The sequence below is a fragment of the Zootoca vivipara genome, chromosome 1, assembly GCF_965207765.1.
Source record: "Zootoca vivipara chromosome 1, rZooViv2.hap1.1, whole genome shotgun sequence".
NCBI classification, from domain to species: domain Eukaryota; kingdom Metazoa; phylum Chordata; class Lepidosauria; order Squamata; family Lacertidae; genus Zootoca; species Zootoca vivipara.
The window spans coordinates 66,810,208-66,826,061 of record NC_142582.1 but is presented as its reverse complement, the minus strand read 5'-3'; the positions used below and the strand labels follow the sequence as shown (position 1 = coordinate 66,826,061).

General features: G+C 39.4%; 1 protein-coding gene across 8 annotated transcripts in view; it reads left to right on the top strand.

Moving 5' to 3' along the window:
- The window catches only part of SCUBE2 (signal peptide, CUB domain and EGF like domain containing 2), a 57,303-nt gene that overhangs the window by 29,779 nt on the left and 11,670 nt on the right, over positions 1–15,854 (top strand). For 5 of the 8 annotated variants that reach the window (XM_035119439.3, XM_088667209.1, XM_060275759.2 and 2 more), the window contains 8 exons: positions 1,241–1,357; positions 2,991–3,113; positions 3,773–3,883; positions 4,262–4,348; positions 5,810–5,914; positions 7,806–7,964; positions 8,320–8,523; positions 12,326–12,496. In XM_035119439.3, the coding sequence (XP_034975330.1) occupies positions 1,241–1,357; positions 2,991–3,113; positions 3,773–3,883; positions 4,262–4,348; positions 5,810–5,914; positions 7,806–7,964; positions 8,320–8,523; positions 12,326–12,496 (1,077 nt within the window). The remainder of the gene's footprint in view (positions 1–1,240; positions 1,358–2,990; positions 3,114–3,772; positions 3,884–4,261; positions 4,349–5,809; positions 5,915–7,805; positions 7,965–8,319; positions 8,524–12,325; positions 12,497–15,854) is intronic. The other 3 variants (XM_088667216.1, XM_088667220.1, XM_060275767.2) reach the window with 1 other exon arrangement.

Below are 15,854 nucleotides of genomic sequence, written 5' to 3'. Positions count from 1 at the left end.
AGTGCCAGAGCGCATGGAAACACTGTTATCTTCCTGCCACAGCAGTACCTATTTATCTACTCGCGCTAGTATGATTTTTCGAACTGCTAGGTTGTCAGGAGCTGGGACAGAGCAACGGGAGCTCACCCCGTCACACATATTCGAACCACCAACCTTACGATTGGCAAGTCCAAGAGGCTCAGTGGTTTAGACCACAGCGCCACCCACGTCCCGTTATTTCTAGGACAATGATTTCAGTATTAAATGTTATATAGCAGTTGTATTAAGTACCAACAAGATGGTGTATTCGGGATAAACCAAGGCATTCCACAAAAAATGTATGGTTAAAATGGAAAGAGCCACTTCTAGGGGGTGGTTGGGATTAGAGAACTGATAGGGGAGGGGGTACTTTACCACTTTCCCTGTGCCTTTTTCCATTTTCCCAAATTTCCTCTGGAGCAGTGACCTCCTTTTTAAAGTCAAGAAAATATTTATTAAAATCTGTGTTGGAGTTTTAAGAGGCAGTGTGGAGAGTGGAAATAGCAGGTGAGAAAAGGCACACCTTCACAACTATTTCAATCTCACCTCCCCACACCTGCCTCCAAACTGTCTTTTTCATCTTTTAAAGGACAATCAGAATGATGTTACATGCATCTGTGTGTAATGTTTAGTTTGGCCCTTGCGATGCAATAAATACTACTTTTTTCTTTTCCTCTGAGCAACTGCACCTTCCTTCCTTCCTTGCTGTCACCTCCCTACTTGGATTATTAGGAAGGTTGGTTGGCTAGGGAAAGTTTCTAAAGAACCTCAAGTTCCAACACCTCTATTTTTAGAAAATACCTGCTGGCTATCAGCTTACTATATTTTGCCTGTCCAGAGATACAAAGAACCACTTTATTATTCAGCAGTCAGTGGCGTTTTAATCAGTAGACCAATGTTTTATAATGTTAAGTCAGTAGGAAAAAGAAGAAGGAAAGTTACCGTAAGTATTGCTTGATAAATATTGTTTCCTCTTTGCCTGGTCTCGGCTACCTTATAACAAAGTGTTTTCAGTGGTCTAAAAAAGCATAAGAATTCACTTGAAAAGCAGTTCTACTTTTTGGTTTGCCACATTTGATATACTAACTGCCTCATTGTGTTTTAAAATCCAGTACTTTTTTAAAAAAAAATCCAGTACTTTTCTTTTCATCCAGCTTTCCTAGTATATAAATGTCTCCTAATCATAAAGTGAAATAATGAAGTGTCGCTTTAAAAATTGCAGACATTGATGAATGTACATTTGAAAGAACATGTGACCATATATGCATCAATCATCCAGGCACTTTTGAGTGTACTTGCAACAAAGGATACACACTGTATGGCTTCACACATTGTGGAGGTGAGTGTATATACTGTATAAAGTTCTTGCTGGCATGCTTATTGCTGTGCTATCTTTAACATCAATTGGAAATGTGGGTTTTAAACCCAGTGTTGCAGATTTTTCAGATGTTTGCCTTTCTCCTTTTTGGTCAGTTTGAAGCAGAAGACTAACTGTGTATTTATCATACTTTTGCTGAAGTAACTTTTCCTTCTCACTTTTACTGGAAAGCAACTATGTCTATTAGAACAAACAGTTGCATTCCACACTTGGGTACTAAGAGAGAGGTTTTGCAGAATGGCTGCCTGCAAAACGCCCATTGATTTCAGTAGGTATTATGCACGGTAGCTACCTCCAAGGCTAGGCCCTAATTCAAAAAGGTTTCAAAAAACAGATTGTTTGTAATTTAGTTTTTTCTAACCAAAATATGTACCGGTAGATGTAGCTTTGACAAGCTGAATAAGTCATTTACAGTCTCTTATGGTTTTAAAATGTTCCTGTGGGGGAAAGCCTGGGTCTTCGAGTCATTTTATTTTGGTTCCGACATAACATTAAACCAAACCGTGACACTTTACTCAACCGCTGGCTCTTCTGCTGTGAGTTAAGTCATGGTTTGACTTAGCATGTTGTCCAAACCTAGACTTGTGGTTTGTTTTGCTCCAGACAAAGCACCCGCTCTAAGCCAATAAGAAACATTGGTTGTGGCTTGTGGTTTATCTAGAGCAAAACAAATCATGAGTCTGGATTTTGACATTTGTTATTTTGTAATATTTTAGTTTTGTATGCATTTTGTTTAGCAATGTATTTTGTTGTTTATCTTGTGCTATGCATCCTGGGTTCTTATGCCCTGGGCTCTTAGAAGAAAGGGTGATTAATAAAATAAAACGTATACATATTTAGGTTCCCCAGGCTTCAGAACTAAGCTCACTTATTTGGCCCAAAATTCTATTGAATTTTACAAGGTTACAATTAATTAAGTGTGTGTGTGTGTGTGTGTGTGTGTGTGTGTGTGAGAGAGAGAGAGAGAGAGAGAGAGAGAGAGAGAGAGAGAGAGAGAGAGAGATCTTGCCACACTTTCTATATATCAAAAGAATCCAAGAGCTCTGGCCAGGTAATGGAATAATGTTTAGAAAGTTTTAAGTTGAGAATAATAAGACAAAAACATGAATGGTACGCTTTGACCTTGAAACTATGAAACTAGAGCTGATGAAGAATAAACTGAAACAGGGCCTTGTCCTGGATTTCTAAAAACTGGATTGCTACTGGAATTTGTCTTATTATTCTCAACTTAAAACTTTCTAAACATTATTCCATTACCTGGCCCAGAGCTCTTGGATTCTTTTCATTTGATTTTCTCAACTCTGCAAGGACTCCAATTTATTTAGTATTACACTTTCTATATATACCATAGTCCAGCAGTAGCCAACTTGTGCCCTCCAGATTTTGTTGGACTCCAACTCCAATGGTCGGGGATATGGGTGGAGCTGGAATCCAGCAACATCTGGCAGGTTTCACATTGGCTACCCCCCAGCATAGTGAATGCATTATTGTACCCAGTAGTAGTTTTGCATGTACTACTCTACGCTGAGCACAGTAGGAACTGCACTAATTTTTTTGGTTAAATGTCTCTCCCCCCCCCCCAATTATGCTATAGATGTCAATGAGTGTAGCATCAACAATGGTGGCTGCCAGCATACCTGCGTAAACACACTGGGGGATTATGAATGCCACTGTGATGCTGGCCACAAATTACATTGGAACAAAAAGGACTGTGTTGGTAAGATTCAAGAGCCCCCAATGGTTTTTGCAACTTTGGTTTCCTGCACGTTTGAAGCAATTTTGATAACAATGATCCATTGAGCATAGGCGTGTGGATCTGCATTATCACGGCCAAAGACAGACAGTACTTTTTAAGAGCTGGAAGTGATCTGAAAGAGAGTGCACTTCTCTTATCATACATCCATGTTTCTTTCATCTCACCGTTGCATCTGGTGAACCAGGTTTTTGAAGCAGTCAAATTATCTTTTGAACCTGCTTACCATGAGGTAAAGTGTGATACTAAGAGCAGTGATCCATCTTTCAAATTACAGCCAGTCCTCTGAAAAATCTATTGTATGTCTTCAGCCTTCAGTACTATTTTGTTTCTAACTGGCCATCATGGCTGTCTGTCAAAGCTGGCTTAAAAACAAAACAGGAGATACTTTCAGGTCTTTGATGCTTTCTTTCCTGTGCTTTTAATCTGGGCTGTTTTTTCCTTTTGTGGTTGCCTGCCTTAAAAAAAAGAAAGAATATTTTATAGAAAAGGGGAAATGTTGTTTGTGCCTTCCTCCTTCACCAATATTGATTTTGTGCCATGCATAGCTTCACATTTGCATTTTAGAACCATATCTGTCATTAGTTTTCTTCTCCTGTGTGTATCTGTATTTTGCCCTATAGAAAGGTCCATGCCTGATGTCAGTTTACCCAAAATATCTCTGCACTGCATTAAGACTGATGGAAGCAATAGGTGTTTTTTAATCTGCCCCTCTGACATTCATCTGATCTCTGGTAAGTCATGCAGAACACAGTGATTATGTTGTTGTTGTTGTTGTTGTTGTTGTTGTTGTTGTTGTTGTTGTTGTTGTTGTTGTTGTTAAAGTAAAGAATAGAAACCCTAGGAAAATTCTGGAAATATAATTCATTAAATCATATGCCACTATCCATATGCACATTCCATAGTATTCATTTCCTGCTACATGAATTTATACCAGATTTCCCTTGTGAAAATCACTTGGCAGACGAAATATTTTAAATAAATAAATAAATATGTGTTCTAGACTTAGTGATGCATCACTAGAAACTGGATTGAGCTTCCAGGAGTATATTTCAGTAGTATTCTAGTATGTGTTTCTGTTTTATTGTATAGCTTTATGATCTGTCTCTTAGGCCTTGAAGATTCCTACAATATAAAATGTGGCAGCCCTTCTCCACTTAAGAAAAAAAAACAAAATGCCAGTGAGTCAACTGCTCTAGGTAAATTATCTGCTATATATTTTTTCCATCTTGGGCTTGGGCTGGTTTTTATCTTTTAAGGGTTCTGCTTAATTAAATAAATTGTGGTCAATTAATTTACTAATCTGCCTAAATTTGCATCTGAATAAAACAGTTATGCAGAAAACACTCTCTTTATTGTAGCAGGCACCCTCTTAGAAGAGGAATTTCCTTTTGAGGGGGGGGAAGAGGGGTGTTTTTAAAGAGGGGTGTTTTTTTAAGATGGCACTGCCAACCTTGGATTCTGCAAGTGCTTTTATTGGCAATTTTTTTGAAAAAACAATCTGCTTCCCAGTTAATCGGGGGCACTTTTTAAAAACTGATCCTAAGGTTTTTAATCAATTAACTGAATAAAGGTTGCAACCCAAGTTTTGTGCTGCTGTTTTGTTAAAAAGGGCAACCAAACTAGAGTAGCCTTTTTGTAGATTCTTGAAGACACTAGATAGTTCAGTGGCAGAGGGGAATATCTCAGCTTCATTCATAGGTATCTCTTGTAAAACCATCTCAGGTTAGCAGGGTTTGGAGCAGTCTTTGGCAGTGACTTGTGGTCAGGACGCACAATGCTGGTCTAGGTGGATCATTAGTGTGGCTTAGTGCAAGGCAGAGTTTACAAGTGGTATATTCAACAAAACGTGTTCCTATTCAGTCCTACAGGATTGTCATCGCTACCATTTTCTGTTCTCCATGCTCCACTTGTCAGTTAGCATTCCATGGCCATTAAGCACACTCAGTCCTTGTTAAGCTGTTTCCCCACCCCAACATAACCCATCGTTTTCCCCTAATGTTTTTTTGTAGTTCTGGAAACGTTGGGATCCCCCCCCCCCCAAGCCTGGTGATACATCCCTCATTTGTGTAGGCTTTGGATCCAAAAGCCACAGCATTCACACATGAAAATAGGAAGTAGAAGGGATGGTTCTGCTTTTAAATGCATTAGGGATGCTACTATACAGTTGCCACGAATAGAATTCATATGGCATAGTGGATCACATGAATTGCAAATTTTGTCTTTGCTTATTTATTAAGTTTTAAAACATCCTTCATCTGAAGATTTCAGGGCAGTTTACAGCATAAAAATACAAAATAAAAACACAAAATACATAATAAAAAGAAAGAAAAAAGAAAGAACCGCCCCCCAAAAAACACCTTTAAAAGGACATAGAATGTTAATCAGCCAAAGGCCTGGTTGAAAAGGAATGTTGTCACCTGGTGCCTAACAATGTATAATGAAGGCACGGGGCGAGCCACCCTGGGAAGAGCATTCCACAAACTGCTATTGCTTTGCTTTCACTTTATGTGAAAGCTCTTTCTCCTGGAGAGAGAAGCAGGTGGTCACTTTTTATTTTTAAAGTGTTGATGATGCAGTGTTTGAAAGCCACCTGACTTACCTGCTTGGTTTTATGTTCTTGCATATGAAAGTAACAATTTTAATGTTTCTTCCTGAAGATCTTTCTACCATCAGGACAAGCGTAACCTTTAAATTTAATGAAGGAAAATGTAACTTGAGAAAGAGTAAGATGTTTCAAGATGCTCTTCATCATATAATACCAGGTATGGATGAATATGCGTGATCAAAATTGGTTAATTTTGTACATCAGTAAATGCCAGAGGCCCCCCAAAGGTGTGTGACGTGCAGCTGTAGTTACTTTTTGAAGGACCTTGGTAATGTTTGGTCATGATCATGCACTATAGATACATGATTAGTCAGAACAATATTATTCTGCTTCCCTGCAACCACTCTGTCCAACGGTAGGGCCATAGGACAGGTCCGGGCCTCCTTTCACTTCTGCTGCTATGTGGTGCTCCAGACCTCCGCACCTAATAACCCACTGGGATATGGAGCCAACACCCTTCATGGAACTGAACACATGTATAGCCTAAGGTGATCCGAGTTTGAAAGTAGCTTCAGTTGCAGAAGTATCCAATGAGAGGAGTTTAGGATTATTTTTCTATAGTTTGACAGTCTACAGTAATTTCTGTAGCCAGTCATAGGCAAGGCTGAGTGAGGGATGGTACAGTGTTAATGTCAGTAACTGGGTTGGAGCAAGGCTGCCCTGACCAATATTGATCAGGTGAAGAAATGGACTTTTGAGTCCCAAACAAAAGAGAATGGGGGGCCGGGGCAAGAGTAGACAGGAACCTTTGCAGTCAGAATGTGTGCTTGTACATCAGGTGTGTAATGGGGAAGGCTTAAAGATTAGAGGGCACTACAGTTTAAAGAGCCATGGTTGGAGAACTTCAGATTACCTATCAAGTTATGTTACAGGGCAATTAAGGAGGAAGGGGGACATATGGGCAGTCTAAATGGGATCTGTCCCAAAGGCTAGTGATTATGTATGATTGTGCATCACCAGGAAAAGTGTTGAATACATCTTGACTGACTTGAGTTCTTGTTGATGCAAGGGTACACAGCTGCCACTGTGTTTGAGGTGCCACTGTAAATTTTTCCAGGTGAGTTTGCTGACAAGTGACACATTAAATGTCTGGACGCCCAGACACGGTACCTAATCAGCCTAGGGCCGCCTGGATACCTTTCCTTTCATTCTTAACACAAACGCAATGTGTAAGCAAATGCTTAGAACTATAACCATGCAAATCTTGTTAGGAATAATAGGAGGAGAGATTAGAAAAGAAGATCAAACACTGTTTATGTATGCAACAACCGCGGCTAGGACTTTGTTAGCCCAAAAATGGAAACTACAGGAATTACCTACAATTGTGGAATGGCAGATAAAAATGATGGACTATGCTGAACTTGCTAGATTGACATGCAAGATTCGTGACCAGGGGGAGACAAGGTTTCAAAAGGACTGGAGTAAATATGTGGACTATATGGAGAAAAACTGTAGATCATTAAAAACTCTCGCAGGATTAAAATAAACCTTACGAATTGACCAATATGTTAAAAAAGGAACTGCAAAAAAGGGAATTAACAAGAAAACCGCATGAAGGGAGGGGGGGAAGTCATAGCTCGGCGGAGCAAGGTAAAAGATGTGAATATAAGATTTTGTATAAAAGATTGGTTTTGTTAATTTGTTGAATTTGGAAAATCGGAATAAAATGTATTTAAAAAAAAAAAATAGAACTATAACCATGCAAATCTGACTGAGGTTCTGGCAGTCCAAGTTTGAACTTTTAATGGTGTAGACTGTAGAGCTTTGTCATAGTTGGTTTAAGTGTGTAAAAGGAACAATGGTGCTAATTTTATATAAACTAATTTGGGCAGCATTAAGACCTCGGCACTGGTTTTGGTCTAATAGAATAGAAAATGTGTCCAAATACCAGACTGTACCATACACCATCGAGTGCAGTTGCTTGTCATTTGTTAGCATCTGGAATGAATCATACAGCCCCATAACCATTTTCTCGGCAACATTTATCAAGCTTTAGAAAGGCCCTACAGCATAGATGGCTCTTGCTTCCTTTAATTTTCTTCACACAGAGAAACATAATTCAGTAATGGAGAAGAACTTCTATTATGTAAATCTGACGTGCAGTTCTGGCAAGAGAACTCTTGGAGACCTCAGCGGCTTGAAGGCAGCTAGAGAAATGTTTATATCTGCAGACTTTGAGCTTGAAACAAACCAAAAGGAGGTGACAGGTTGGTTGGAAAGGAACCCACAATACAATTGAAAGATTATGGTTTTGAGGGAGCTTTGTTGCAGTTTGTTCCTTGATTTCTCTCTCTTTCACTTTCACCTTCATGCAAAAAGAAAAAAGTATCTCCTGTTTTAAAGCTTTAATATTCATTTCCCCTATGGTCAGAAAGCTACTATCACTAGATGTTCACCATTTAATTGCTGTCTGTTTTGGGTATATTGAAAAGTTTAACTTAGAATAATGTATTGCCATAGTTAATGCAGTCTACCATTATTGCACTGACAACTCTTTTGAATCTAGTATTGTTGCACTTTAGTGCTTTCTGCTGTTGATTGCGACCACCTGTACCTTTCTAGAAACATGCAATCTGAGCTGTGCACGTAAGAGGACTGAGAAAAGGCTTCGTAAAGCAATTAGAACATTGCGGAAGGTGATCAATAAAGAACAATTCCATATTCGCCTGTCTGGTGTGAATCATGATGTGGCCAGAAAATCTGCCAGGGTGCTGGAAACACAAGAAGCCTGTGGCTTGGGTCAAAGGCATATGGGCAACAAATGTGGTAAGCACAAACGTGATCAGATGCATTGATCTGATGCATATGTAACTGTGACAGAAAGCTAAGAAAGACCAGAGTATGATGATGCAGTGCAGTGGAATTCCACTAGAGTGGAGTAGCTTGCAAAGTGCCAAGCGGGAAACCTCACTTTGATTGGCTGTGGGTACAGCTAGCCAAAGGGGGGTGGAGACAGGAAAAAGAAACCGTGATTTAGCTTTATGGGCATCAGCAGGAAGATGCCACCATGAGTCTTGGGCTCACACATTTCTACCTTCCTCTTTTTTTTCTTCCTGCAATGCTGAGAGGTGACCTTCAACAGTGTTTAACTTCACTTTCCATAAATTTCATATGACCTTATGTATGGATCAGAAACTTTTCAAATTGCAATTTCTAGTCAGTTTCGGATCAAGCCATCTTCAAACCACGAGTCATATCTTAAACCACAATCTCTGGTTAGTGCAACATGACAAGCAAAGATTAGTGTCAGAATAAGTTCTGCTAAAGTCCTCATTGCGGCCAGTTGGGGTGGTGGTGGTAAGGGAAGTGTGTGAGCACAAGACTCAGGGTGACTCTTTCCTTTTCATTTCTGTAATGCTCAGCTGTGGCATCCGGTGGGCTGGCTGCATGAGGGCTAATAAACGTGTGAATAGGTTGTATTTGTATCCTTCTGAACTCCATAAATTTAGAAGGGCAAGTGTTTCCCAGTTTTTACCCTCTCTATATTCATAAACTGATCTCCCCTTCACAAAGTGTTAACTGTTGCAAGTGTAGGCATGTGAAGCACAAATTAGGCATTTTTCGCAGACTTTAAATGTTTAGTAAATCTGACGCTGTTCTTTTAGGTTTTATTATCTAAATTATGATGTTGTTAGGATGGTGTTTTCAGTGTTTGCATTTTAATGTTGTTTGATTTTAACTTCCATCATCAGCGTTGATTTTTTAAAAATTGCACCATGGGGCACAAATGCGTCTTTCAGTCAGTCTTTGTTGTACTGTAAGCATATAAAGTGACACTTCACCAAAAAGAACATTAACTTGCACTGTGGCTCAGTCCCCCCCCCCCAAAAAAAGAAGAAAAAGTGACACAAAGAACTTTCTGTTTAGAAATTTTTCCCCTGCTGTTTTTTTTCCATGTATCTGATTCCCAACATCTTGCAACTTTCTTTCCTTTCAAATGAAAAGATCTTGAAAGAGGTTCTGGGGGAGAGGGGAATAAATTTTCCAAACCAGAGATAAATAGCTGGCTATTCTGCCAACCTGCTGCTTAAGGAATAATAGACTTAAGACCTAACTCCTAATGTGCATAATTTACCCATATGACCACAGCTTGTGAACCAATAAACACCAAAACAAAAAGATCCTAAAACAATACAGAGGGCTGCTTAGAAATAAGTTTCCATCGGGTTTTTGTGTTTTTCTTATAAAGTCAGGGCATGGCTCTTAGGGGAACAGTTAGTTGTGGATCACGACCTCTTTTATGAGGCTCACCTTTTTCCATCATGGAGACACTATAGGGTTTGTCCAAGGCATCAAAATCTTAAAGCTAAAAGTACTGAATAGAGCGAGAAAAGAGCCTTTAAATGTCCTTATAACTACTATTCCTGGCTCCCTGGAGTTGCCTTTCTCCCCCTCTTTCTTTTGCATCAGAATAGCTTTCACTTTTTCAAAGAGCTGCAGTGATTAAGAATAGGATTTTAATGGTCACTGAAGACAAACAAAGACAGTGGTTATAGGAATGAATCCTGCTGAAGGCAAATGGTTCTTCAGCTCATTTGAAGGAAAACAAGCAGGTTGTGGGGAAATAAAAAGCAGACAAAGAAAGCTTGCTGAATCCTTGATGTAGTGCCATTATTTCCAAGTCATTGCTCTTTGTTGTGAAAACAGACCCTTTTTTTGTACTGTGTGGCACACCTTGTGCTTTATTCTGTGGGACTAAAACTTTGCAGCTTAATTTTTAAATTAATATTCGTACAGAAGAATTTAAGGCTGCAACGACATTTTTATTTCAGTTTTTGCTCCATACAGAGTGATCAGTTGTGCTTTAGTAGCCTTAAAAATGTGCACACTGACACATCTACCCTTTGATTTTTAGGGAACTGGACACATCATAGAGGATAACATTTCACAAGCAAGCATTGACCTTAAATATTTCTGAAAAGCCTTAGCTCATTTATAGTGTGGCCATTCTAATGAATGCTCCATAAGGGTCTCTTTTAATGGGATGGAGATGGAAAGGTTTATATTTTACAGCCATGGAAAGAACTACCCGGTAGTAAGGACTGGGAACCAGTCCTCTGATCGGATACTTAGCTCTGCATAGAATGGTCAGAAATATATAGTCCTTATTTTGAGGGGCAGGGAGGAGTGAGACAAGGCGGGATACCAGTAATACAGTATAAACCAGTGATGGGCAACCTTTTGAGCTTGGTGTGTCAAAATTCGCCAAAAAACCGAGCATAACTTAGGTGGTGTGTCACTTCGAGAAAAAAACCATAATTTCATGATATTTATAGTTTAAATAACAAAAATGTATAATTGTAATATATAACTGTATTTAATATACCAAAAACTAATTATTTAACCAAACCAAACAAAAAACCCCTTATTTATTTATTTATTTATTTATTTATTTATTTATTTATTTATTTAACCAAACTCCCCTAAGCTTTTTTGGGGGAGCATGCGGACCAATGTTTTGGAGTTTTTTTTGGGGGGGGTGCAAAAGTTGCTTTGCTTTTGGGGGGGGTGCCCCAAAGCTGCTGCGCTTTTTGGGGGGGAAAGAGAACAGAAATAAATGATGAATAATGCCTTCGCTGGAACTAACACGCAGCACCGACATAGTCTGCCAAAGCGCCAAAAAACCCAGCACAGAATGGGTTAAAAAATGAACGCTGTTACACCCAATCATAGTCTGCCAAAGCACCAGAAAAAACAGCACAGAAAGGGTTAAAAAACCAATCTCCAGCTACCAGCAGCAGCAGCAGCAGCAGCAGCAACAACAAAAAAGATGGGTTTTAACAGCAGAGACAAGCTGTAGCGAAAAGAACAACAGTGGGAATGGGCCAATGGGGCACGTGCCAGCAGTGAGGACCCTGCGTGTCACGTCTGACACGCGTGTCATAGGTTCGCCATCACTGGTATAAACAAACAAACAATTTTAGGTCTCTTTCCCAAACATACCAATGAGAGATTGTTTTTGCCGCTTCTGTTCAAACTATTAAATATGCAAAAGCCCAGACAGTGGATATTTTGTGGATATTCTGCACTCTGCTTCCTTTCACTGAAGTGAAATTAATCATAGGAAGTTGCCTTATACTGTACTTCAGTAGTCTAGTTAGCCAAGCATCCTATGCTATAATTATCCCAGAGAAGAGGACTTTATCAATCAGTCCTGTTACCAGTTATTTAACTTGAAACATTCTCACTGACCTATGGTTCTTCCACAATCATAGAGAGCAAAAAGACTTAAAGTCCATGTAAGCCAACCGCTTACAGAGCAGGACAATCCATTTGGGTCTCTGTAGATCATTTAAAAAACCCCGAGAGCAGTCTTCTTGAAACAGAACAGGTGATCAAGCCTTTACTTGAGGGTCAATTTTTCTATCTATAGAAAAAGCAGAAGCCTTCCCTTGTATGTGACCAGACAGAAAATTTACTCTTGACCCTAAGGTTTTACTTCTGACCATGAGGCACACAGCATGAAAAAAACATCCCAAAGAAAATAAAATAACGGGACTCATTTCTTTGCCTCCTGGTCAATGATCACTGATTCATTGTTGCTGACAGTTTTCTCTTCTCTTGTCAGCTAGCTGCAGTGTTGGAACATATTATGACGGGGAGCAAGAAAGCTGCATTTTATGTCCGAATGGAACTTACCAAGACAATGAAGGCCAAATAACTTGTGAACCTTGCCCAAATCCACAGAATCCCGGAAACCAAAAAACAGCTGGAGCTCACAGTATATCTGAATGTGGAGGTGAGGATGTTACACCTTACAGAGTCATGAACACTATTGCTTCTTCCTCCTTGGTATGCTTTGAAAGCACCCATTAGTTCAGCCTTCTTTTCTTACATGCCATGTTTACATTGGTCTGGACAGTGTCTGCACTAAATGTGTGTGCAGGTTTGGAGTAGACAGTGATCAATATGTATATGGGTGTGGGGGTGTAGATACATGTCATTACTATACTCGCCTTCCCAGTGTTGTCTGCACTGGTGCATCTGGAAATAAGGTGGAATTTCTATAGAATGCAGCCTGAAGAGAGGTAAGGTTGCCAGCTTCCAGTACATCCTTGCCATGTGCTTCTTTGATCAGCTTACTATCAGATTCTTGCACCAGTTTGGGGGAAAGTGGAAACAAAGGAAAACTAAGGAACAGTCTTAGGCGGAAGGAAGATGACCCGTGCCGGCCATAGCACATCAGTTTCCAGTAATCTAAATTTATCAAATATTTTACGATACTTTAGACACTGTAATTGTGCAACATTCTTTATCTGGAAAATGTACTTTACTAAGAGGAATAAGACCTTTCACTTTTTCTCTCTTTTTTTGCCAGACATGTAGAACTGTGGGCAATGATAAAATATTCTCCTATACAGTTTATACATTTATGTCAACATTGTTTTAAAGTGTAGCTAACCAAGGATGCTATAGCAGCAGATTTCCTGCATTGCCAGAGATTTGGACTAGATGACCTTTCGGTTTCCTCCCACATCTTCCTCCCACATTCTTTGTCATACCTTAACACATATGAGTCAGTTTGATTTTAAAGAATGTAGAGGAATATAAAATATAATAGAGGAAAGGGGATCCTGTAAGAGCTCTCAGCTCTCCTAAGATAATTACTGGTTTTCTTACATTATTTGTACAATGGCAGGATTTGCATTACCAAATTCCCCTGAAGTTCTGCTTTTAGGAAATATCCAGGGAGCAGTCAGGAAAATATATATATATTCAGAATTTAATTGTGGCTGCTAGTATGTGTGCATACCCAGACTGGAAAAGATCAAACTGTGTCAGATGTCAAAATTTGGTTAATAAGAATCTGGAATGTTACACTTAGGGGGAAATAAGCAAGCTCTATTATATTCAGGGAGCTCAGAATTCCTTTGTATAAATCAGTGGTTCCCAACAGGTGGTCCGGGGACCCCCAGGGGTCCGCAAGCTATGCCTGAGGGGTCCGCAAGATGCTATTAGAATAAAAAATATATTAAATATATTTCGTATGATAACAGATTTTTTGTTTTGGCCGCTTCCTGCATGAGCAGAGTCTAGCGCAAAACTAGAATTAGATAGAGGCAGTAGTTCTGCTGTATGCCGTTAGGTGGCGCTTTACAAACACTACTGTTTTGCAAAGAGGCAGTGCGCGCATTCTACTAACACTCACCTCCCCAAGATGCTTTGCGCGCATCGGCTTCATTTGTGCGCTACTGCGCAGGTACCCTGTCTTCTCCATTCCCCTCCCTCCTCCCTGGTGCGAGCTGCCTCTTTGCAAAACAGTAGTGTTTGTAAACAAAGCGTTGTTTTTCGCGGAAGCTACAGTTCGCGTAGTTAAAAATGGACCGTTGGTTAAAAAGTGGTTCGTTAAAACGACAAAGGCCTACAGATGAAGAGGAAGAACTGTAAAAAATGTATAAATATAAAAAGACTCTTAATTTGGCTCTCACTTTTTAATTTTAGGATTAGGAATTAATGGGGGTCCTTGTCACAATAGCAGCTCGATGAGGGGTCCTCGAGAAAATTTTGTTGAGAACCCCTGGTATAAATAATACTACATCCTTTTATATAGAACGATCACTGACATGAATTTGGTTTTGAGAAGGTTCTTCCTTCTGTTGGGACAAATGTTTGGCATAAATATTTGAAGAGCTACAGTACAGTGGTACCTCGGTTTAAGTACACAATTGGTTTCGGAAGTCTGTACTTAACTTGAAGCATACTTAACCTGAAGTGAACTTTCCCATTGAAAGTAATGGAAAGTGGATTAATCCGTTCCAGACGGTCCATGGAGTACTTAAACTGAAGCGTACTTAAACCGAAGTATGAGTGTAATTGGTTCTGGAAGTCCGTACTTAACCTGAAGCGAACTTTCCCATTGAAAGTAATGGAAAGTGGATTAATCTGTTCCTGAAGGGTCCGCGGAGTACTTAAACTGAAAGTACTCAAACTGAAGCATACTTAAACCGAGGTATGACTGTAGTGATAAATTCTGTATTTTTATTTATATATTTTTCTTGTGCTTATATATGCTTAATATATTATGAATATAAATGTCATTCACCAATTATTATTAGTAAGAAAAAGGAAGGTTTGTTGAAAATATTTCTCTGTGAAATTTCTGGGATCCTGGAAGCTTATCGCTAGGAGACTCAGTCAGTCATGAAGTTCTCCACCCTAAAGTGTAATAGTCTCCAGAAATTTTCTACAATCTGATGTTTTAGGATAATGTAGTTTGCCTCTTTATTGGTAGAGCAAATGGATATTGGTAGCTGATGTGGCACGTCTTAAAACTCTCATCACAGAAGAAAAGAAGAAATCCATCTCCATTAGATAGTTCACATTTTAACAGCTCTGTAGCATTCAAACTTATATGTAACATGCATTGGCTATATTTACAACCTCAAAAGAAAAAGCGATGGAGGGGAAAAATGGGTTTTTGATGTCATGACCTACAGGTCAGTATTTAAGCATGCAATTTTCTTTCTTCCTTGGTGCATTAAGCACATACAGCTCCATGCTTCTTTATTCAGAAGCCAAGGCGGCACTCCCTATTAAACTCAGTTCATTAGCTGTAAACAAAATTCCTCATCCCTGATCATGACCAGTAGTTAATGCCTTATTTGCTGCAAACTTAAATAACTTGAAATGATGCCAGGGCCAATTTAACCCCCCCCCCCAAACAAAAACAACCATTCACTGAAGTGATTTATCAGAGCTATAAACCAAAACTAACAGCTTTAGTTTTACCAGCTCTTTAAAAGGACAGAACTTCACAGCTTAGCCAAACAGCTGCAGCAGTAATCCCATGTCTTGCAGAACAGTTTAAATCATTTGGCCTGCCTTCACAATCAGCTTGCTGCAACTTTGGAAGACATATTGCTTGGAGATTTACATAAAGAAGCCGCAGGCGATGGATATGTGTATATAATCGGTTCCAGTAGGTTAGCTCTGTCTGTATAGTATATCGGTACCAAAGCAGTTTAAGAATGGAGGAGGGCCTGGACCTAATTTTTCTACATGGCTTATTAGACATTCCATGACTGTGTCTGAACGGTATGTTGCATGGGGATATGAAAGGTACATGAATAGGTCCTATTCCCCATAGTAGCCTGTTG